The 21,915-nt window shown below is 46.0% G+C and overlaps 1 protein-coding gene across 11 annotated transcripts in view; it reads left to right on the top strand.

Annotated features, from left to right (window-relative positions):
* The first annotated feature begins 375 nt into the window (after window positions 1-375).
* LOC131820777 (protein FAM156A/FAM156B-like) overlaps window positions 376-21,915 on the top strand; it is a 41,432-nt gene continuing 19,892 nt past the window's right edge. Inside the window, exons 1-4 of one of the 11 annotated variants that reach the window (XR_009349778.1) lie at window positions 376-627; window positions 8,896-9,070; window positions 9,551-9,731; window positions 21,399-21,493. Coding sequence is in view for 6 of the 11 variants with exons in the window: in XM_059156497.1 (XP_059012480.1) it covers window positions 7,602-7,705; window positions 8,896-9,070 (279 nt within the window). In the remaining 5 variants the exon portion in view is untranslated. Of the gene's footprint in view, window positions 628-6,452; window positions 6,649-6,764; window positions 7,124-7,157; window positions 7,309-7,451; window positions 7,706-8,895; window positions 9,071-9,550; window positions 9,732-21,398; window positions 21,494-21,915 lie in introns of those variants that run through there. The other 10 variants (XM_059156499.1, XM_059156501.1, XM_059156497.1 and 7 more) reach the window with 10 other exon arrangements.

Genomic DNA, 21,915 nt, shown 5'->3' with positions numbered 1-21,915 from the left:
GACACTACACCAAAGGTCTGCATCAGCCACGGCCCCCAGCGGAGGCGCTAATACGCCTCCGAGCCTTTCCCCACCCGCTCCACTCCGTTCTCCCGGCGCATTTGAGCCAGAGTGGACAGCCGGACTGAGCCGGCAGCCGTCATTTCACTTCGCCGTCTCTACATGGTCACGTCCAGCTGGGCAACAACGGGGCGAGAGATTGGCTCTCCATTGTAGGGGCGGGGACTGCGACTCCCTAGGTGGTGATTGGCTCCGGAGAGTTCATCTGAGTAAACCCTTCCCGGGCGCGCAGTGCCTCCGGATGAACCCCCTAGTCCCCGCCTCTGTCTTCGAGTACCCAGTTCCCATTGGTCATTGGGCTGGGACAGGCAGTACGACAGCTGAGCTGGAGCACATGGGGAGGGGTGTGTGTGGTGTTTGGGTGTGCGATCGTGCGTGCGTGCGTGCGTGCGAGCGCGTGCGCATGCCTTTCGGAGTGTAGAATTTTTCTCCGAGTTCAACTCTTCGGGGACCGGCTGCTGCGAGGGAATGAAGATGCTGCCTTAGTCGGTGGCGAAGTTCGGCGCAACAGCTGGCTGGTAGCCAGTGTCTGGCGCTGGACGCGCGCGGTGACTGTACCGTCTTCACGTGAGCTCTTTCAGTCTTGTTCAGACCTAAACTCGGTCACAAGCCTAATGGGGCCCGTCTGGCACGGCGCCTCAGTCGTACAGATGCAATCAATCAATGGTCAGGGCGAGGTCTGTGCGCTTGGTTGGCGTCCCTACCTAGGAAGTGAAGTGTGTCAGGCAGTTAGGGGATGTGCATCGCTCTAGGTAGGTCAGTACAGATGCAGTTTGGGTACATTTGATCTTTCTGAGCCTTTTGGATATCGGAGTGGATTGTGTTCGTCATGGGATGAAGTGTCGTAGGCTGTGTGTGCCTGTATATCGGGGGGTGCGCTTTCTGAGCGCTTTGTGCTTTGGTGTCCTTGGGTTTGAGGTCTCTATGTTGGCATCTGCACCCTAGTGTGTGAGGTCTCTAAGCTGTTTGTGATTCTGGGTTTTAAGTTGTGATGTCCGTGAGCTACCTGGGGTGGGGGGGGGCACTGTCTTAAGGATCTGAGCTGTTGGGAGTCTGTGTCCAAGGTGTAGGCTCTCTGATTTGTATGGGGGCTTTATCGGAAGGTTCTGTGATGTTTCCGAGTTATTTGAACTTCTGTCTTTCTCTTTTTGTGGAGGTCTTTGTATTAGCCTGGGAGGTGTCTGCATGGTTTGGGAGTCTCTCTAAGATGTGACATATCTGAGCAGATTTAATTTGTGTCCTAGAGTGCAGACGTTGGCCTGTTGAGGTGTGGGAGTTGTCTCAGTGTGTGTGATCTCTGTTGCTTTGGGGAATCTGTGACTCCAGTTGTGAGCTCTTTGTGCAGAGATTTTTGGAAGGCTTTTTAGGTCGTGTTCAGTGATCTGTTTTTGTTGTTTCTATCTGAGCTGTTTGGGGGTCTTTGTCTTAGAAGTGAAATCTTTTACCTTTGTAATTTTGAGGTCTCTGTCCAGGAACTGAGGGTCTTGGAACCTGGCAGAGGTGATGCCAAAGTCCAGAGCCCCAAGTCCTGTTTGTGTCGTTGGGCAAGTCACCTGTCTCCTGAAGCCTAAATACGGACCACAGTCAAAAAAAAAAAGTGGGGCCAGTGCCTGCCCTGGAGGGTACCTGTGCAACTTAGAAGTGTAGATGTCCTGACTCCCAGCCATCCTTCCCCAAGAATTTTCTGATCACCTGCTGTGAGCCTGGGTACTTTTCTGGGAGCACATAGAATACAGAACAAAACTGACGAAGTCCCGCCTTTCATAGTTAGCCAGTAAATATATATTGACTATCAGAGAGGGGCAAGTGCTACATAGAAAGATAAGGCCAGTTAGAGGAAAGAGTTTGTGGGGAGCATGTTGTTGTTTATTCAGGGTGATGAGGGAAGGACTCCCTCACAGCGTAATGACTGAGCAGAGGACTGAGGAAACGAAGGAGCAGGCCATGGAACCACCTGCCTTGTTAGAACATCGCAGGAAGAAGGTACAGCAGGTGCAGTAGTGCCGAGGGGACGTCCACTGGGTGTGTTCCTGGATATCAGGGATTCCTGTGATGATGCTCAAAGTCTTCATCACGGGGTTTGACACACAGAGTTCATCGAAAGGTGTCTGGTGGTGTTGTCTCTGTTTCTCCCACAACCTGTGAGAGAGAGGTGGTCTTCATCCCCTTTTCACAGACAAAGGACGCAAGGCTCCAAGAAGTACACAGAATCTGCTCTCCTGCTTACACCCGAAATTGCTAAAGGAGGGGGAAACCTTGTGCTCGGTCACGAGAGACAGAGAGAGGGCTTGAGTGTCGAAGCCGCAGGGTAGACGCCATTCACACTGGATGTCAGTCAGCCAGCTCACAGAAATGATCATACGGGAATCACTACCCTCATTACCTTTCTACACTTGATGGAGGACAGGACTGAGAAAGCACAGGGGTAGAGAAGAGAGGCAGAAAGAGAAAGGTGGAGAGCAGTGAGGAAGAAAAGAAGCAAAAAGCACTGGCTTCGTGATACTGCCCAGATTTGGCCCAGTTCACCTTAATTAACTGATTGTATTGAGATGTATTCACCTCTTCCCCTCCCCTTTCTTTCCCTTCTCTTCTCTTCTCCTCTGTACCTGAGCAGTTCAGCCCTAAAGCCCTTTGCGGCTACAGAGCATGGCAAGTGTATGTGTGTAGGGGCATCCGACGCTTGAGGAGTCAGAGCCCAGGCACGGGGAGAAGGGCATCCATACATAGGAGCAGGCTCTATGGGGGACAGAGCCCACGGTGGTGAGGACGATGTCCCTGGGAGTTGGATGGGAAGAAGGCTTACTGGCTCAAGGATTCCAACTGGAGTGGGGTACGGTGGTCAAGGTCGGGGAGTGGTTCAGCAGAGCATGGGAGTGGGGGTGGCTCTATTGTGCAGGTGTTATGGCTTATATCCAGTGGGATTCGTCAGCTCAGTAAATGAGGAAGGATATTGGGAGACATGACTCTCACTGAAGAAAACAATTTCTGAGGTGTTGCGTTGGGAGTGGAGTTCTTAAGCATGTGAACTCGTGCTTTTCAGTATGTACGTGTGCGTATACGCATAGATTGATAGATACAGATGTGTGATAGATAGATATGCGTGTGTGTTGGGATGGCAGAGGGAAAAAAGAAACGAGCCTGGCTCAACTTGTGGTACCAGTAATAAGGGCCAGGTCAAGGAAGGATTGGCTGATGTCAGAAGGACACAGGAAATCTCTTGAAGGGGCTCCCACTGGAACATATTGGGGATAGTTTTGTTTTTTCAGCTTTATCGAGGTACTGTTGATATATAACATAAGTAAACTGAAGGTATACAGGGTGATGATGTGATACATGTATATGCTGTAAAATATTTACTATGAAAAGTTAGTTAACACTCTTGTTCTTTCACGTAATGACCATTTTTGTGTGGTGGTAACATGTAAGATCTAGGCTCTTAACTTGCCATATCTAATACAGTATTGTGAATGATGGTCACCATGCTATCTATATTACATTAGATCCCCATAACTTATTCATCTTATGGCTGGAATTTGGTACCCAGAACCACCGTTTCCCCCCAGCCTCTGGCACACACCATTCTCATTTCTATTTGTATGAGTTTGCTTTTTAAATGTCCACATACGTGAGAACATGCAGTGTTTGTCTTTCTCTGTCTGACTTACCTCAGTATAAAGTCTTCAGGGTCCATCCATGTAGTTGCAAAAGGCAGGATTTTCTTCTTTTGTATATCCAAATAATATTCTGTCGTGTATCTGTAGCACATTTTCAGGATCCATGGATCCCTCCGTGGACACAGATGTTTCCACATCTTGGCTGTTGCCTCATAGAAAATCATAAAATTGGTGTTACTCCTCCAGTTTTCTTTTTCTTCTTCAAAATTATTTGACTGTTCTAGCTCCTTTGCCTTTCCACCTAAACTGCATGATCAGTCTATATTTCCTAAAAGTCCTACTGGGAGTTTCAGTTGGAATTGTATTTAAATGAGGGATCCCGGGGCATCTGGGTGGCTCAGCGGGTTAAGCCTCTGCCTTCAACTCAGGTCATGGTCTCAGGGTTCTGGGATCAAGCCCTACATCAGGCTCTCTGCTCGGCAGGGAGCCTGCTTCCCCCTCACGCTCTGCCTGCCTCTCTGCCTACTTGTGATCTCTCTCTCTCTCTCTCTCTCTCTCTGTCAAATAAATAAATAAATAATCTTTTAAAAAGTAAATAAATGAGGGATCCCTTTGGGACCTATAGACATCTAAATTATACTGACTTTATCAGGCCTTCCTATTCAGGTCTTCCTATGCTTCTTTCCTCAGCTTTTTGTGGTTTAGGGCACACGGATCTTGTGTACGTTTCGCTAGGTTTGAGGAGGGAAGCTATTGTAAATGGTATGTGCGAGGGATGTCTGCTTTTTGTTTTGTTAGGTAATTTTTCGTTGCTAGCATGTAGAAATTTGCTTGACTTCTTGTGTTGAGCTTGTATGCTGCAGCAACGTTGACTGCACTTGTTAGTTCTAGGAGGTTGTTGTTTTATTTCATGGGATTATCTATGTACAAAATCATGTCATCTGTGAATTGAAATAGTTTTATTTCCTCCTTTCTGATCTTTCTTTTTTCTTTCCTTTGTGGAATGGCTAGGACTTCCAGCAAATATTGAATAACAAGAGGGGAGGGTGGCTACCCTAGCCTCACTCCTGGTCTTTGGGAGAAAGTATGTAGATTTTCTCCATTAAGTAGAATGGATGGTGTAGGTATTTTTCCAAGATACTTTATATCCAGGTTAAGAAAACTCACTTCTGTTCCTTGTTTGCTGAATGCTTTTATCATGAATGGCTATTGAGTTTTGTCAAATGCTTTCTCTGAATGAATTGATAGGATCCTGTGGTTCTTTTTCTTTTCCTTTCTTTTCTTTTTGATACACTAATGAATTTATTATTTGACTTTTGAGAAGATTTATTTACTTATTTATAAAGAGTGAGAGTGAGAGGGAGTGGGGGGGAGGAGCAGAGGGATAGGGACAAGCAGACTCCTGCTGAGCATAGAGCCAAGGCAAGGCTCCATCCATCTCAGTACCCTGAGATCCTGACCTGAGCCAAAACCAACCAACCGAACCACCCAGGCGCCCCTATTCGTTGAGTTTTTGAATACTGCACTGCCTTTGCATTTCCAGGATAAACCCAACTGGATCATGTTGTATTACAGTTTTTGTATATTATTGAATTTGTTTTGCTAGTACTGTCTTTGTCTGATTTTGGCATCGGGGTAATGCTGATCTGATCAAATGATTCAAGAAATGTTCCCTCTCCTCTGTTTGAAGGGGTTGTGTAGAATTACTGTTATTTCTTCTTAAATGTGTGGTGGGATTTTCCAGAGAAACCGGCAGGGCCTGGAGATTTCTTTCCTGACAGTTTTTTTTTTTTTTTTAAGATTTTATTTATTTATTTGACAGAGAGAAATCACAAGTAGGCAGAGAGGCAGGCAGAGAGAGAGAGAGAGAGAGAGAGAGGAGGAAGCAGGCTCCCTGCTGAGCAGAGAGCCCGATGCGGGACTCGATCCCAGGACCCTGAGATCATGACCTGAGCCGAAGGCAGCGGCTTAACCACTGAGCCACCCAGGCGCCCTCTTTCCTGACAGCTTTTAAAAGATAAAAATTTTAAATTTATGTTTGTTTTTCAGATTATCTGGGTGGGTTGGGTTTTTGTTGTTGTTGTCGTTGTTTGTTGGTTGAGTTTCAATAGTTTGTGCCTTTCAAGCAATTATTTGTTTGATCTAAGTTACCAGATGTCGGTGCACAGAGTTATTTCTTAGAATCCTTTCAGTTTCTGTGGAGTCTGTAACCCATTTCTTTCCTCATAGTCTTAAGTTGTATCTTTCCTTACCTTTCTTTCTGCCTCGGTGTGGATAGAAACTTAGGAATTTCATTGACCTTTTCAAAGAACCAGCTTTTGGTTTCACCCACTGTTCTTTTCCTGATATCTGCTGTAATGTCTGTTTCCCTTATTTACTTGCTTTGAGTTTATTTTTATTTTCTTTCTCTAGTTCTTAAGGGGGAAGCTTTCATTATTGATTTGGATCCTTGATTCTTTCTAATACAAACATTTGATGCTGTACCTTTACTGCTAAGCTCTGGGGTGGTTGCATCCTGCAAATTTGGGTATGTTGTATTTTCCTTTCCGTTCAGTTCATCTAATGAAGGGTCAGTATCCAGAATATTTCCTGATTTCCCTGGAGACTTGCCCTTTGGACCATGGATTATTTCGAAGCATATGGTGTAATTTCCTTGTATTGGGAGATTTTCCTCTTTACTCTTTCTTACATATTGGAAGTTTCTCTCTTCTGCTCAGACTACATTCTCTATATAATTTCAACTGTTTTATAATTTGTAATATTTCTTTTACGACCCAGGATGCAGAGTACCTTGGTGAAACTCCCTATGCCCTTGAAAAAAATGTGTGTTCTGCCGCTGCTATGGGAAAGGTTCTGTACTTGTCACTTACATCCAGGTAGTTCACAGTGTTGTTCGGTTCATCTACATAGTGCTGATTTTCTTCTGTTCCTTCTGACACTACTGAGTGAGTGTTGAACTCTACAGCTATCATTGGTAGGTTCATTTATCCTCCCGTTCTCTCTGACTTCGCTATGTATCTTGAAGCTTTGTTGTTGGGTGTTATGCAGAGAAGAGTTAACAGAGCAGGCCTGAGACCACTATCCTTGCAGAGATCAGCATGTTGGCCCCTACCTTGCATCTGGGAACTTGAATGTCAGAAGGCTTCCCACCATTCCCTACCCAAGCAGGATGCTTTACTCTTCCTAAACTGTCCAAGCAATACGTTTCATGCTGAACACCTGCTTTCCCTTTGGAAATCTGAAATCTTGGTACATGCTTATGCGGAGAGTACTTACGCGACCGACCCCCAAAACAGACCTCCCGACACGGTGTTAGTCATGCATGAGCTTCCCTGTAGACAAGATTTCGTGTGCGACATCATGATTTGTGGCTGGAAGCACAAACAGCATGACTCTACTGGGAAAGGACACTTGGAAGCTTGAACTGGTTTCCTCCAGATGTTACTTGGGTAATTTTGCTTCGTATCCCTCTGCTGTAATAAATCTTAGCCCTGAGGATGAATGACTGTGTGTGCTGAGACCTTTGGGTCCTCCTGGGGATTCCGCAAAAGGAAGGGTGGTCTTGGGACATCGGGAAGAGCGGTGGTAGCCGTGGGACTCACTAGCGAGAAGACCCTGACTCAACTAAAATATGGTGAGACTTCTTTGAGTAAGGGAAAGGTGATGTGGTAGAGATGATGAACCTTTTGTGCCCCGGTGACTGTGGATGTACCCATGGTACGGAACCGCGGCTGAACTCCTGTAGCCACCTTGTGACTTAGTGCTTTATTTTCTCAGGGCCAGGGGAAAGGATACAAGCCTTCCCAAAGGTGAGCTTTGGGTCAGCCAAAAATGTTGCAGGTTTAACTTGCTCTCTCCTCCCAAGCGGGAGGAAACGAATTAGTTCCCTGAGCCAGAAAAAGCTTTCCATAAACTAGAGGCAGAGACATGGGAAGGCACTCCAGCCTTTTCTTCACCTTGCTTCCTGCTGCTGTGGCTGCCTCTCCCAGCATTCCAACTAGAAAGGCCCCTGGCCCCTGTGTGGCCACCCGGTAAGTGTCAGTTTACTGCTAGCCCTTTGCATAAGCTTTCAATGAGAGGGGGGAAAGGGAGGATTTCAGAATGGCTCCGATCGTTGTAGTGTCTGGATGTATTGAGAAAATTGATTCAAGATGTGAGGCGGGGCCGCTATTCAATGCAGCTGTGCCCAGCACAGAAGGGAACAACCTAGTCTAGCCTGGTCACTGTGTGAATGAGAGAGACAAAAGAAAAGGGGCAGGAGGTGATGTAAACCCATTCTGAAAATGTTGAAAATTCAGGATCTCATCCTGACGGTTCCTAATGATCATAAGTCTTTGTGGTTATGCAATAGGTTTTTCTATGAAAATGCCCTTGTCCCTTTTGAGAGCAGCCCCTCCATACAAAGGGTTTGGAGGAGAGTAGGGGATAAGTAAAGAAACGTAAAGGTTTGATTTCAGAAAGGTACACTGATTTGTAGCAGTGGAGGAAACCCAAACCTAGCACCTGGGGAGAGGCAGAGGGAGGAAGCAAAGACATTAATGACCTCTGTTTGCCCAAACTGTTCCTGGAAACCTTTTTAAAGAAAAACTCACAGTGGGGCACCTCGGTGGCTCAGTGGGTTAAAGCCTCTGCCTTTCCCTCAGGTCAGGATCCCAGGGGTCAGGATCCCAGGGGCCTGGGATCAAGCCCCGCATGGGGCTGTCTGCTCAACAGGGATCCTGCTTCCCCCTCTCTCTCTCCCTGCCTCTCTGCCTACTGATCTCTGTCTGTCAAATTAATAAAATCTTTTTTTTTTTTTTTTTAAAAAAGGAAAGAAAGAAAGATAATACTCGCAATGCCATCTTTCCAAGTGTCTGTGAGCACTCTGATGCAAACTGGCTGCTGATCCCCCCACAGCTCCCCACCACACCTGCCAGAGCTCTGAGTGTGGGACAGCAGGCATTCCCCCAGTTCTCGGGCTTTGCACGCACAGCACTTCCCCGTGACCTCCTCCCTCAGAAGGAGGCTGAACTGGTGTTGTGGACAGACCATACTTTTGGAACCGACTGCCTCCAGGCAGCCCTCTGAAACCAAGGGCTCAGATGAATATAGGAAATGGACAGGGAGTCTTGGAGGGGAAGGTCCCATGGTGGGAAGCCACATCGGGGCCCTGGCGAGGTGCATCGCCTGATTCGTGTGTGTCTAGCTCTGGGCTCCCTAACAGCTGTAAACTCTGTTTCAGGAGTGTCCCGTGTGCCCTCTGCGATGACACATCCTGTGTGTGCTCTCTGACTAGCCCGACACTGCCTCAGCCTGGAAGACTTTCGGGTCAGCCTCTGCTTCCCGACCAGAGTGTGCTGTGCCCGAATTTGTGCCTCAGGCTGGCTAAGAACCAGGTTCATACAGACACTTCGGCAGTAAGTTATCTCTTTTTCTGTGTTAGACTTTTATGGTTGGTTGAGAATTGTTTTAACCGGTCAAATCGGGGACCCCTGAGGGATGTAATGGAGGTGAGGACCGCAGGCTCCTGTGACCCCTGCTGCAGGGGTCTTAAGACGGAGACCTGTGGCACTTGCATCCCACCCTCCACAGCCTGACGTGCTTCAGTCTGGACATGGTTCTGTCGCGGGCTCGTCATTACGACGCGGGATCTAGCCATTCCCAGTCCCTCAGTTCCACAGGTGTGGACTGGCCTTCTGCTGAGTGTCAGGTCCTCTGGCTCGAGGGCACCAGGATGAGCGGGGTGTTGTTTCCGGCCTTCCGAGAAGGAGGTAAAACTCTGGTGAGGGAGACAGACATGGAAACAAAGTGGCAGCCGTTAAGCTGGTTTTGTTCATCTACTCCTGGCAGATCACAGGATGAGCATCTCCCACTGAATTCTTCCTGTCCTTTCCCAGCATATCCTACAGAAGATCCGTCTGGTCCGTACACTTGGGTTCCCCTCATCCTGTTTCCTCCATGTCCCGCTGCAGCTCTCGAGTGATACTGGAGTGTGGTCGCAGACTCCAAGCCAAGAAGGGAAAGGCTTTCGCTGATGTGTTTTTCCCAAACGGTCAAGGGTTATTGGTACCTTTCCAGGTAAAACCTCGTGCCAGTTTCCCTCAGTTTACGGGGAAGTTACATTTATGGAAAATCCAGTGTATTGAAGTCTCTGCAAAACAGATTTGCATCCCTGCAACTTTGCCTTCCTAAATGCCAGTACCACCCTTTCATCATTTCAGCAATCAAAATGGCCCTCTGAACTTTCCAAAATGTGCCAGTATTTTGGTTTAAATACTAAGTATGATGTGGTTTGAAACCACAAGAAGACGGTCTTATGCAGGTACCCCCATCCCACCCAAAGCCTGGTATTCACAGACGAAAGATAGGAAGGTTTTGGTCCTTGTCTGCATTTGGTCAGAGGAAATAGCGTGGCAGCGTGGAGTAGGGCACAGTACCTTCCAGGAAGGATTCTGGGCACCTTCCTCTTCTGTGTGCTTCCTGTGATGAGAAAACGTTTCAGGGACAGCGGGGGTGTGAGGTAAAGCTTTGTTTCAGAGGTCACCACTGTCACGGGATGTCAGTGTCCAGGATGGTTTTGTGGTAGTCACGGCCCTTAGCTCTGGACCTGGGGTTCTCCTCATTGATGAGAAGCCTTTCCAGGTGCGGACACAGGGTGAGGGGCTGGGCTAGGGCTTGAAAACTACTGTCCTGTTTGGGACAGCAGATGAGATCACAGAAGGACAGCTGCAAGGAGAAGAGGGAGACGATCTTCTAAGGTCAGGGGCAGGTTTCTGGCAGGTGAAGGGAAGACATTGGCCCCAAGTTCTGGTTGCTCCAGGCTGACGTGGAATGGAGTGTGGGTGCAAGAATGAACCGAAGGCTGAGAGGAGGTGGGGATAATAGACGCATAACCTCACATCCTATGGATTACGTGGTCCCCGAGAAAAGCTCATGCTGTCGTGGGAGCCAAATGTCATCTCCTGTCACCCCCGCCACCCACTGGCCTGGAAGAGAATGGTTTTGAGATAGACAGAACCCTTCAGGGAGAAAGGCCAGTGGGGTCATGGTGTCTTCTCAGAAAATCCACTGCCCTACCCCTGTTTTGACTCTCACTCCGTGTGTTCTTTATGCCCTGTCATCTTGCCTGCTTTCAGGCTGGTCTTCTCATGTGTGTATCTGTCCAGAAAGTCAGTACGTTGGAGACAGGCTTGCTCCCAAAGGGGCTTCATTCAGTTCTTGAGTGTTTCCTAGGCAGAGTTAGAAAAAACATCGCAGATTCTAGGGCACCGTTGTGGCCACACTAAGTGAGATTCACTGGGTGCGGATCACAGCATGTGCATTTTTTTAAGAGTTCCTGGGTTCTGACTCATGTGGACAGCTTGTCTGGGAACTACTGGAGCAGGGGAATGGTGCTATTTTTCTTGCCGCCAGGCTTCTCTCTCCTTTGTGAGGGCGCAGAAGTGACACCGGTTTTTGGTGCCTTCTCTAAGGAGGCTCTGAGAGAACTGTTTCCAGAAAGTCTCCAGAATCCAATCCATTCGAGCTTCTGTCTGCGTGATTGCGGTTGCACTCACATTTCTGTTTACTGTGTGCTTCCATGCCCTGCAACCAGTTAGTGGTCTGTGTTAGCCGTTATTCTACATACTTTGCAATGGCCATTGGAGCTTACCACTGACTGAACAAACACACAGCAGGGTGAGTTTTCCACAATGCCTTCAGACCCGTGCCTCCAGCCCTCACAGCTGGGTGACACTGAGCAAGCTGCTTAACATCTGAGAGCCTCGTTTCATGTAGCAACATGGAAATACTAGTTGATGCTAAGCGGAGCTGCTTCTTGGGGCAGTTTAGAGCACTGACTGTGTTAAGACAAGGAAAGTTGTCAGGACAGTGCCTGGCATGTGGAGAGCTGTCAGTGAGTTCTAGCTGCTGTTCCTGTTGTCATTCTCACATTTCCCTGAAGCGTTTTCCAGACGCGTGGTGTCAAGACTACCTCTGACTCACTGGAGGGACTTGGCACTCTCACGTCAGCAACTCAGAGACTCCAGAGTCAAGTCGGGGGTGGGGGTGGGGTGGGTGCCCAGGGGAGGGCGTGTTTTTCCTTACCATAGTGAGTGTTCGGCCAACCTTATGGGTTATTATGAAGCGTGAATGGAAACTTCTCTAGGAAGTTAGGACAAATGACCTGTTCATACGTCTTACAGGATGGTTGGAAAAGTAAGTGGTCACGGGATAAGGACAGAGCACACGTCTCTGAATTTGCATAATCATGTCAAAGAGTGAAATTTCAAGGCCAGGGACCCTCATTATGTGGCTTCTTTTCTTGCTGTTAGTTCTATTGAATCCACTTCTGCATCAGATGGTCACAAGTGAACCTGGGAAAGATAGGAAACCGTTACTAGTCAAATTGTCATCGGCAAGACTTTATTTCTCATGGAGTTTTCACCTGTCCAGTTTTATTGTATGGATTTTTCTCTTCCACTAATACTCATTATTCCTTTAACAAAGGCTGATGTATTAATATTTTCAGAGCTCTGTCCTGAGGAGATGGTAAACAGTGTTTTTGGAGAGTCTGAGGAAAGGGGCAGTGGGGAGGGAAAGGCGGAGGGTGAGGTGAAGGTGTGCGGGGGAGGGGGCGGGGGCAGAAGGAGAGACGTCACGGCAAAGAGAAGGGGAAGGATGAGGGGCACAAGCAGAAAGATGTAAAGAGACATAGGAGTAGAGGCTCACACGTCAGGAGGCTTCCTATAGGCTTGGCATTGTTTTTAGCTCTTTCTCTACAGATAGAATTTTAAAAGTCATTTAAAAGTCTCTTCAACACTGGGAGGTAAATATTTTTAATGTTAACATCCCCTTTTTACAAACCAGAAAACCGAGACACGTAGAGGTTAAGAGGAGGGGAAATAACTTCCCTGAAGCCACCTAGCCAGCAAGGACAGAGTCAGGGTTGTACCCAGGTCAGAGAGAAGCATAAAGAGACTTGGGATTTGCCCCTAAACTGCAGTGCACCTCAGTGTCCAGTGTCCTCTGGCTCAAAAGGCAGGTGAACGTGTGCAGCAGCTTAATCTGATTACACTGCATCTGGGTATGGATTGATCCTGATGTCTCCTCAGTGCGTGAAACACTGGGGGGTGGCAAGTCACTCTAGGCACATCAGTAAGTGGGTACCTGGTTCATATCAAGGCCTGTATGTGTGGACGTCACCATCATTATGATGATGGACAGTAGTTTATGGTATAATGTTGGGAAGTAAAACAACAGAGAAAAGAGTGTAGATGACCTCCCCGCTCCAATCTCATTTTAAATCATCATTTTAAAAAATGTATAGAATGAAGCCTGGATGATAGTACACCACATGAAGTCATTTTCCCTAAGTGTGAAACTCTTATTTAATTGGCAGATAACGTTTTGTTCGCTGTTGGATGTGCTGTATCTTCTCTGTTATTGCACAACCAGTGTTTCTGTTACACGGGTTTTTTTTAAGATTTTATTTATTTATTTGACAGACAGAGATCACAAGCAGGTAGAGAGGCAGGCAGAGAGAGAGAGAGAGGAGGAAGCAGGCTCCCTGCTGAGCAGAGAGCCCGATGTGTGACTCGATCCCAGGACCCTGAGATCATGACCTGAACCGAAGGCAGAGGCTTAACCCTCTGAGCCACCCAGGCGCCCTCTGTTACACGTTTTAAGTCATTTTGATGAAGACTCCAGCTTTGATATCCTTGCCAGGAGAAACACCAGTCAGGGCATTTAGTGGAGAGAGGAGATCTATGGTTCAATAGAGAGGAGCCGTGGGGGAAGCAGAGAGCTTTGGGCGGAAGGTTAGCTAAGTCTGCAGTTGCTGTGAAATCACCCCAGAGGATACCAGCCAAAACCAAATCAAACCAGATAGCAGCTTGCATATCCCGAGGAGGAGACAGTTGCGCCATTGAGATGAGTATCTGCACGAAGATTTCTTAGACTTTTATTCTCTGTTGGCCCCTGTGGTGCAGCCGGGCGACGTGTGGTTCTTAGGAGGCAGTACTTCTCTGCGCTGGGCTGTGGGTGAGAGCAGCAGCCTCACCTGAAGCATTCTCCTTTTGTGGGCCAGTTGGAGTACTTTCCTTGATGTCTGGAAGCCGACGGATTCAGAAGAGAAAACAGAAAATACACAGCGCAGCAGTTAGATCCAGCTCTCCTCCAACAGATCCCTACGTCGCAAGTGAGCCGCAGGCACAGGTGTTGTAGTCATTGGTTGGGAATTAGCAGGTTGGGTTGGGAGGCTCGAAGAAGAAACATGGAAGTGAATAAAAGGTGAGAGAACAACTCAAGAGGGGACAAACCGCAGCCATCCTGTTTTCTGGCCTTGCTTTTCTGCTAAGAAAATCGTGTGCTCCGTTACTGTGGGGAGAGGGCATCCTGGCCCGAGGTCTGGGAAGGAATCACTGCAAGTGGTGATGAGTATTCTGAGGACCCACCATCAGCGGTAACAAGGGGACACTGAGTGTGTGAAGGCGCAGAGGCCTCTGCCTTTACCATAGACTCAAAGCTCTTTAGCCCTGCTGAGAGTCATGCTGCTTCACCTTACAGAAGCTCAGAGCCACCATCTAGCAAAACTGCTGGTGCTTCTCCACATCCTAATCCAGCTCGGGGTGTCTGCCCAGGCACTGCTCACTGATCTGCAGGAGCGTAATGGTGACCGTGTGTGTTTGTGCACAAGTGCGTAACAGGCATAAGGACTGAGAGACTGTTCATTTAACTGTGATTCACCGAGTTCCCAGCCACTATCTGGACACTGTGTTGGGTGCCTGGGAGATGTAGTTAGTAAAGACACTTCCGTGCTTTTGTGCAGTTTATGCCAAATCATCAGAGAGTAGTTAATCTAAGCATCATACAAAGAAACATAAAAGTTACACCTGTGATTAGTGGTACAAAGAGGTGCACTTTATGGAGGTATGACTGATAGGTAGAGCTGTATGTATTTCATGTGTACAACTTATACGCCATCAGTGCCATCTAGGACATAGATGGAACCATCACCTTCCAGGGTTTCCTCCTGCCCCCTTTGTCTTGTGGGTGTGGTGATTATATTCTTATCATTAGTGGTAAGAACACTTAACATAAGATCATCTGGTAGTGATTTTAAGTATACAACACGGTTATCATCAGCAAATGGCATGGTGTGTGCAGTAGAACGCCAGAATGTATTTATCTTGCATAATTACAAGTTTGGACCTTTGACTGTCACCTCACGGTTCACCCCTGCCCCGATCCCTGGCAACCATTGTTCTGTGCTCTGCTTCTAAGAGTCTGTTTTAGATTGCATATACAAGTGAGACAATGCAGTGTTTGTCTTTCTGTGTCTGCTTTATTGTACTTAGCCATCATGCACCCCAGGTTTGCACGGCATGCTCTTATCCATAGAAAACCCTGAAGACTCTGACAAAGACCACACCAGACCAAAACAATGGTTAGAACTAACAAGCAGATTTGGTAATGTTGCTTTCATTTTTAAAAAGAGTTTACTGGATATGAGATTGTTGGTTGCTGAGCATTTTGAATGATTGTCCCCCTCCTTCTGTCCTCCGTTTTTTCTGCTGAGAAATCTGCTCTTTATCTGATTGGCTTTCCCCCATACGTGAAGGGTCCTTTTCTCTTGTTTTCAAGAATTTCTCCTTGCCTGAGGCTTTCAGCATCTTTTACTGTGATGTGTCTCAAATCGCTTCTCATTTATCCTGCTCCGTGTTCTGGCACTCTCCCGCATCTCGGTGGGTGTTCTTAAGAGTGTCCCATATTGGGACGCCTGGGTGGCTCAGTTGGTTAAGCAGCTGCCTTCGGCTCAGGTCATGATCCCAGCGTCCTGGGATCGAGTCCCACATCGGGCTCCTTGCTCAGCAGGGAGCCTGCTTCTCCCTCTGTCTCTGCCTGCCATTCTGTCTGCCTGTGCTCGCTCTCTCCCCCTCTCTCTCTCTGATAAATAAATAAAATCTTTAAAAAAAAAAAAAAAAAAGAGTGTCCCATATTTCTCTGCAGCTCCGTTTATTTTCCGCACTTGTTTTCCTCTCTTTCTTCAGATTCTGCAGCCTCTATCTGTCTTTCTTCAAGATGGCTGAATCTTTGGCAGTTCAACTACCATCGATCTCCTTGAGTGAATTTTTTTACTTCAGTTATTGCGCTTGTCAACTCCAGAACTTCGATTCGGTTCTTTTTGGTAATTGTTCTCTCTTTATTGTTATTCTCTGTTTGATGTGACATTTTCATCATACCTTCCACTACTTTGATTGTGGTCTCCTTTTGTTCTTCGGACCTGTGTATAACAGCAACTTGGAATACCTTGTCAAATCTGTCATCTGGTCACAACCATAGGCAGTTTCTGTGGCTCACTTCTTCATACTTTCCTGTTTCTTTGCATGTATCCCAGGTTTTTTATCCTTGTCTGGAAACCTGACAATCTAAACTAGTCCAGGTGCTACACTGTCTAAAATACTGTAGCAGTTCTGGGTTCTGGACCATCCCACCCCTTCCCGGGTTTGTTACTGCTATTTGCTTGTTTAGGTGTTTAGTGTCTGGCTGTTTCATTTAGAGTCTGTTTTCACTCCTTACTCTCCCCCTAGCCTCGCCCCCATCCTAGCTGTGTTATGCTTCAGATTTTACTCCTCAGGGAGAGACGACTCGGGGATGCCCACGGTCACCCTGCGGAGACTGGTTCGGGCAGGGCTCTCTTGGATTGTCTCTTCCTCGGACCAAACCCAGCTGTTCAGGTCTACTAAGTGGGGGCCGCTTCTGCTGTTTTCAGCAGTACCTGGCTATGTTGCTTCGTAATAGAAACCTGTGAAATCCCTGCTCCTTTGAAGGGCTAGCTGTCCACGTTAGTGTTAAAGATCTTTTTTTCTGACCCCAAGCAGGCTCCTTCCAGCTGTCTCTTCTCCCTGATTGTCTCAGGTAATCCAGCCAGCCTACAGTTGATCCTCTACGTTCAAGAATTCCACCAATATGCTATGGGTTGCCTTTTCCACGGGCTCCACTGTTTTGAGAGTGCCCCTGGGCCTAACCTTCAAAACACTGATTTGAAAATGAAAAATTCATTCCTCTGGGAGGAACTATCTGCTTCCAAACCTCTGAGCCACAACTCTGTAGTTGGGAAGTGGGGATGATGGTGGCACATGGTGGCATGCTTCTCCTTCCTGTTTTTTAGTGTGCTACTTTGTAGTGTGGCTTTTTACAATGTCTGTTTTTGATTGTTTATGGCTGGTATATAGAAACAATGGACTCTATGGTACTGACACTGTACTGATGTTGTATTTTGTTACTTTGCTGAACTGGCCTCTTATTTCAGGTAACTTTTCTGTGGATTCTTTTTAGGGATTCAGGTTTGCCTGTGACTAATGACTGTTACATCTTTCTTTCCTCTGGACTTTTTTATCGGCTGGAACAGGCAGTAAACTATTGACTAGAAGTGGCAAAAGTACACACACTTGCCGTGTTCCCTGTCTCAGAAGGGAAGCATTCACACCTTCAGGATTCGTGGTTATATTAGCTTTAGCTCTTTCTGTAGCTGCCAATTATCCGTTTAAGGATGTTGCCATAGACTGAATGAATATTGCCATCTCCCCAACATTTATGGTGAAGCCTTGCTCCAGTATGATGGTAATTGGAGGTGGGGCCTTTGGGAGGCGATCAGGTCATGAGTGTGGAGCCCACATGTGTGGTATGTGCACCCTTATAAAAGGGACCCCTGAGCGCTCCCTCAGCCCTCCTGCCATGTGAGGACAAGAAGTCAGCAGTCTGTGTGGCAGGAAGCAGGGCCTCACCTGATCCTGAATCTGGCTGGCACCTTGATCTTGGGCTTCCCGGCGTCCGTAAGTCTAAGAAATACATTTCTCTTGCTTTTTGTAAGTCATCCAGTCTGTGGTAGTTTTGTTACATCCGCCCTAAGAGACTAAGGTAGAAATCCCTCTCTATAGCTAGCTGATTTGCTAGGCGTTTTTATCAAGTACGTTTTAATCAAGTGCTTTTAGTGCATCTGTTGAGATGCTCGTGTATTTTTAGTCTGTTTTTATGGTCAGTTAGAGGGATTGATTATCAAGCACTCAACCCATCTTGAAGCTGTAGAGCAAATGCCATTTCACCATGGTATTTTATCTTTTGTACGTATTGCTGGTTTCAAACAGCTAATATTTTATTTTGGATTGCTGCATCTGTGTTCATGAGTTACATTGCTCTTGTTAGCCTGAAAAGTAAAACAGCCAGTTATGTTACCAGCAAAAATGGGTTTATTCAGGAATAGCAGAGAATTAGAAAATTGGAGCAAGCAACCTAAGGCAAAATCCTAGGCAAGTCCAACAAACAAAGGAGAGGAACGTTATTTTGTGGAGAAGGAGGAAGTTGGGAGGGGTTGTTTGGAACAAAAGTCCATTGGAGAAACAGCAAGAGTTCAGAGTGATGACAGTTGCTGGCTGGCTGAGTTGCAGGAGTAGTCCCTATCTCATAGGTGACGCCATGTACATCTTGGCCTGTTGGGGCCAATAACTGAGGTTCTTTCATGTTGATTATTCTTCTGTTGGCTCTATAATGGACAGCCCTTCCTGTAATTGATGTTGAGCAGTATGGCTCTCCCTTCTAGGCTCGGGACTCTACTTTATACTGATATTTCCCTTTTTTTTTTTTTTTTTCACACTCTTTAATTTGTATTCTTAAGAGATGGTGTCCTGCTTTGGTGTCAGGATGTGGCTGGCTCTGTAACATGCTTTAGGAAGTTTAACTAAACTCTTCTTCAGTTACCTGGAAGCTAGAATGTAAACAACGAAGCCACTTAAGCCTTAATTTTTTTGTGAGGGAACGGTTTTTATTTTGTGTTTGATTTATTGAATTCATTCTCTTTGACAGATGTAGGGCCATCTGGGTTAACGACTTTTTTTCTTTTTAAGATTTTATTCCTTTGAGACCAGAGCGCGAGCCAGTGCCCGAGAGAGCGAGCGTGAGCCACAAGCAGGGGGAGAGGGAGAAGCAGACTCCCTGCTGAGCTGGGAGCCCGACCCAGGGCTCCATCCAGACCCCGGGATCATGACCTGAGCTGAAGGCAGACACTTAACCTGCTGAGCCACCCATTCATTTTTACCAGTCTGGCTAAACCTATTAGATTTACTGATCTTGTGAAGGAACCAGTTCTTAGTTTCATTGATTCCTTTGTATTGTAGCGATTCTATGATTTCTACTAAGTTGATTTCTTTTCAGACCTCCATTAATTCTTTTTCTCCTTGCCTTGGGTTTAAATTGATTTTGCTTTTGTAATTTCTTAAGGTGACAGCTTAGATCATTGATCGGAGACGATTCTTCTTTTCTAATATAAGTATTTAATGATAGAAATTTCCCTCAGTGCATTGTTTTAGATTCACCTCACAAATTTTGATACACCGTGTTTTCCTTTTCAGCTTCTTGCAGTTTCTTCCTTGATCCCCACGTGACTTAGAAATCTCATTTAATTTCAAAACATTTTGTGGTTTTCTGGATAGCTCGCTGCAACCCATTTCTATTTTAATTCTTTGTGGTCCGAGAACCTAGTGTGTGTTTCAGTCCTTTAGACGCCGAGATTTACGTTATGGCACAGCGTATGGCCTGTCTTGGTGAGCACTGCCTGTGACTTTAGAAGAATGTCAATTCCACTGTCTTTCTGTAAGTATCAGGTCATTTCTGTGGGGAGTCATGCTCAGGTGTTTCCATAGAGTGTCTGATTGTATTGTCCACTTGTACTTTCAGTTGTGGGCAGGAGAATGCTGAAGGCTCTCATTATAACCAATTTGTCTTTGTTCTTGGTTTTATCAGTTTTTACCTCTTGTGCTTTAAAAACGCATGCACGTTCATGATTTTTTCATCTTCTCGATGACGAGACCTCTATTTTATTACGTCACTCTGTCTCTTCCCTTGTGATGATCCTCATTCTGAAGTTTACCTGGTGTGATAGTAATTTAGCCCCTCTAGCTACTCATTTGATTCACGTTTGCTGGGTTTATGTGTCTCTGTGTGTTTGGGGTGCAGGCACAAAATACCACAGACTGGGTGTCTTATACACAAACTTATTTCTCACTGTTACGGAGGTTGGACATCCGGGATCAGGGGCCCACCTGGTTGGGGTCTAGTGAAGGCCCTCTTCCTGGTCACAGATTTGTGGTCGTGCCCTCACATAGACATAGTGGAAAGACAATGTGACAATGTGAGTGGATCTCTCCAGAGCTTCTTTTATTTAAGGCCCTGATCCCCTTCATGTGGGCTCTGCCCTAGGACCTACCCCTCCCGAAGGCCAGCCTCCTAACACTATCATCTTTGGGGGTCAGGCTTTAACGTAAGAGTATTGGAGGAGACACCTTCCGACCATAGCAGTAACATTTTCCATTCACTTACTTTTAACTTATGTATGTATTTATGCTTAAGTGCGATTCTTTTGATAGTATATAGTTGGGTCTTGCTATTTTTACCTGAAGGGACAAATTAGGACTTTTAATTGATGTGCAGGCAGTGTACATTGAGTGTGTTAACAGTTTACGTGTACATCTGCCATCTGGCTGACTGTATATTTCTATCATATGTGTTTTTTATTTAGATTTTCCTATTCCCGCCATAATTTTGGATCAGTTGAGCATTTGCTGTTATTCCATTTTATCTCCACTGGCTCCACTGTTGGCTTACTAGTTAAACACCTTTAAACAGTCTTTTCAGATGGTCGCTCTAGGGTTTACAGTGTATATTGGTGCTTCTCGCACCATGCCTTCAAATGATATTCTGCCACTTCATGTACACTGTAAGAATCATACGACTGTATACCTCTCCTTCTTTCTCCCATCCTTGGTGCTGTGGTTGCCTTCAGTGTCTTACACCCCGCAATACATTGTTCCTATTGTTACTTTCGATATTCTCTTCTAAAGAGATGAATTACTAGGAAAAAAATTCGTATTCACCCATGACTTTACCATGCCCAGCCCTGTTCAGTTGTCTGTATAGATCCTGATTTTCTTTGGTTATCATTTACCTTCTTCCCGGAGAACTTCCTTTCACATGTTTTATAGGGCAGATCTGTTGGCTGTGCCTCTCCTCAGCTTTTTTGTTTGCTTTGAAATTTCTGTTTCACCTTCATTTCTCAAAAGCATTTGCATGAATCTGAAAATTCTGGGTCACAGCGATTCTGATGAGTAAGTAGCCGCCATCCTGTTTGTTCCCGTGTATGTAACGTGACTCTCTTCTTTGCTTTTCCCATCAGAGGGTGTCAGTGTTGGTGTCTGAGTCAGTCTTTCCGCTAGTCAAGTTGGACTTCAGTTCTGTTGTTGCAATAGTTGGTTTAACCCTACCGTAAACTAGATTGATACACAAAAATCAGTTCTATTTCTATACATGAGCAGTGAATAATCCAAATAAGTAAGAAAACAATTTCATTTACAATCGAGGCAAAAGAATGACATATTTAGGAGCTAATTTAACCAAACAGGTGTGAGAGGTACACACTGAAAATCACAAAACGCAGTTGAAAGAGAGGAAAGCATACTGAAATAAATGGAAAGACCTCCTGTGTTCATGGATTGGGCACTTGATGTTGTTAAGTTCGCGACATTCTGCAGATTGATCCAAGAAGCATTCAGCGTAATCCCTATTGATAGTCTAACTGCGGTGTTTTAGAAATTGAGAGGCTGATCCTGAAATTCATGTGGAAGTTGCGGGGACCTAGAATAGCTTAAACCATCTCACAGGAGACAACCAAAGTTGGAGGACTCACGCATTCCGATTTCAAACATTATTTCAAAGCTCCAGTAATCAACATGGTGTCGTACTGATGTGAGGATGGACATAGAGATCAACGGAATAGAATTGAGGGTCCGGAAATAACCCATACTACTATGGTGAGTTACTTGTTGGCAGCAGTGCCAAGACAGTTAGGTGGGAAAAGAACAGCCTTGTTCGCAAATGGTGCTGGGACAACTAGGTGCTCACATTTAAAGAAATGAATTTGAATCTAAACGTCACACCACAGGCAAAAATTAAGTCAAAAGGGATCAAAAAATGTGAGAGCTAAAACGATCAGGCTTCCGTAAGAGAGCATAGGAGTATATCTTTGTGACGTTGGGTTGGGTGACGGATTCTTAGCTATGACGCCAGAGCACAGATAGTAAATGCCAAATGGATATAAATGAACTTCATCAAAATTAGGAAAAAAATTTTTGCTTTAAAGGACACCACAAGAATGTGGAAAAACAAATACAAAGAATGGGAGGAAATATTTGTGTATCGATAAGGGTCCAGTGTTCCGAATGTAGAAAGAATT

The sequence above is a fragment of the Mustela lutreola genome, chromosome X, assembly GCF_030435805.1.
Source record: "Mustela lutreola isolate mMusLut2 chromosome X, mMusLut2.pri, whole genome shotgun sequence".
Classification (NCBI taxonomy): Eukaryota; Metazoa; Chordata; class Mammalia; order Carnivora; family Mustelidae; genus Mustela; species Mustela lutreola.
Note: the sequence above shows the minus strand (reverse complement) of the source record. Positions and strands in the feature narration are given on the sequence as shown.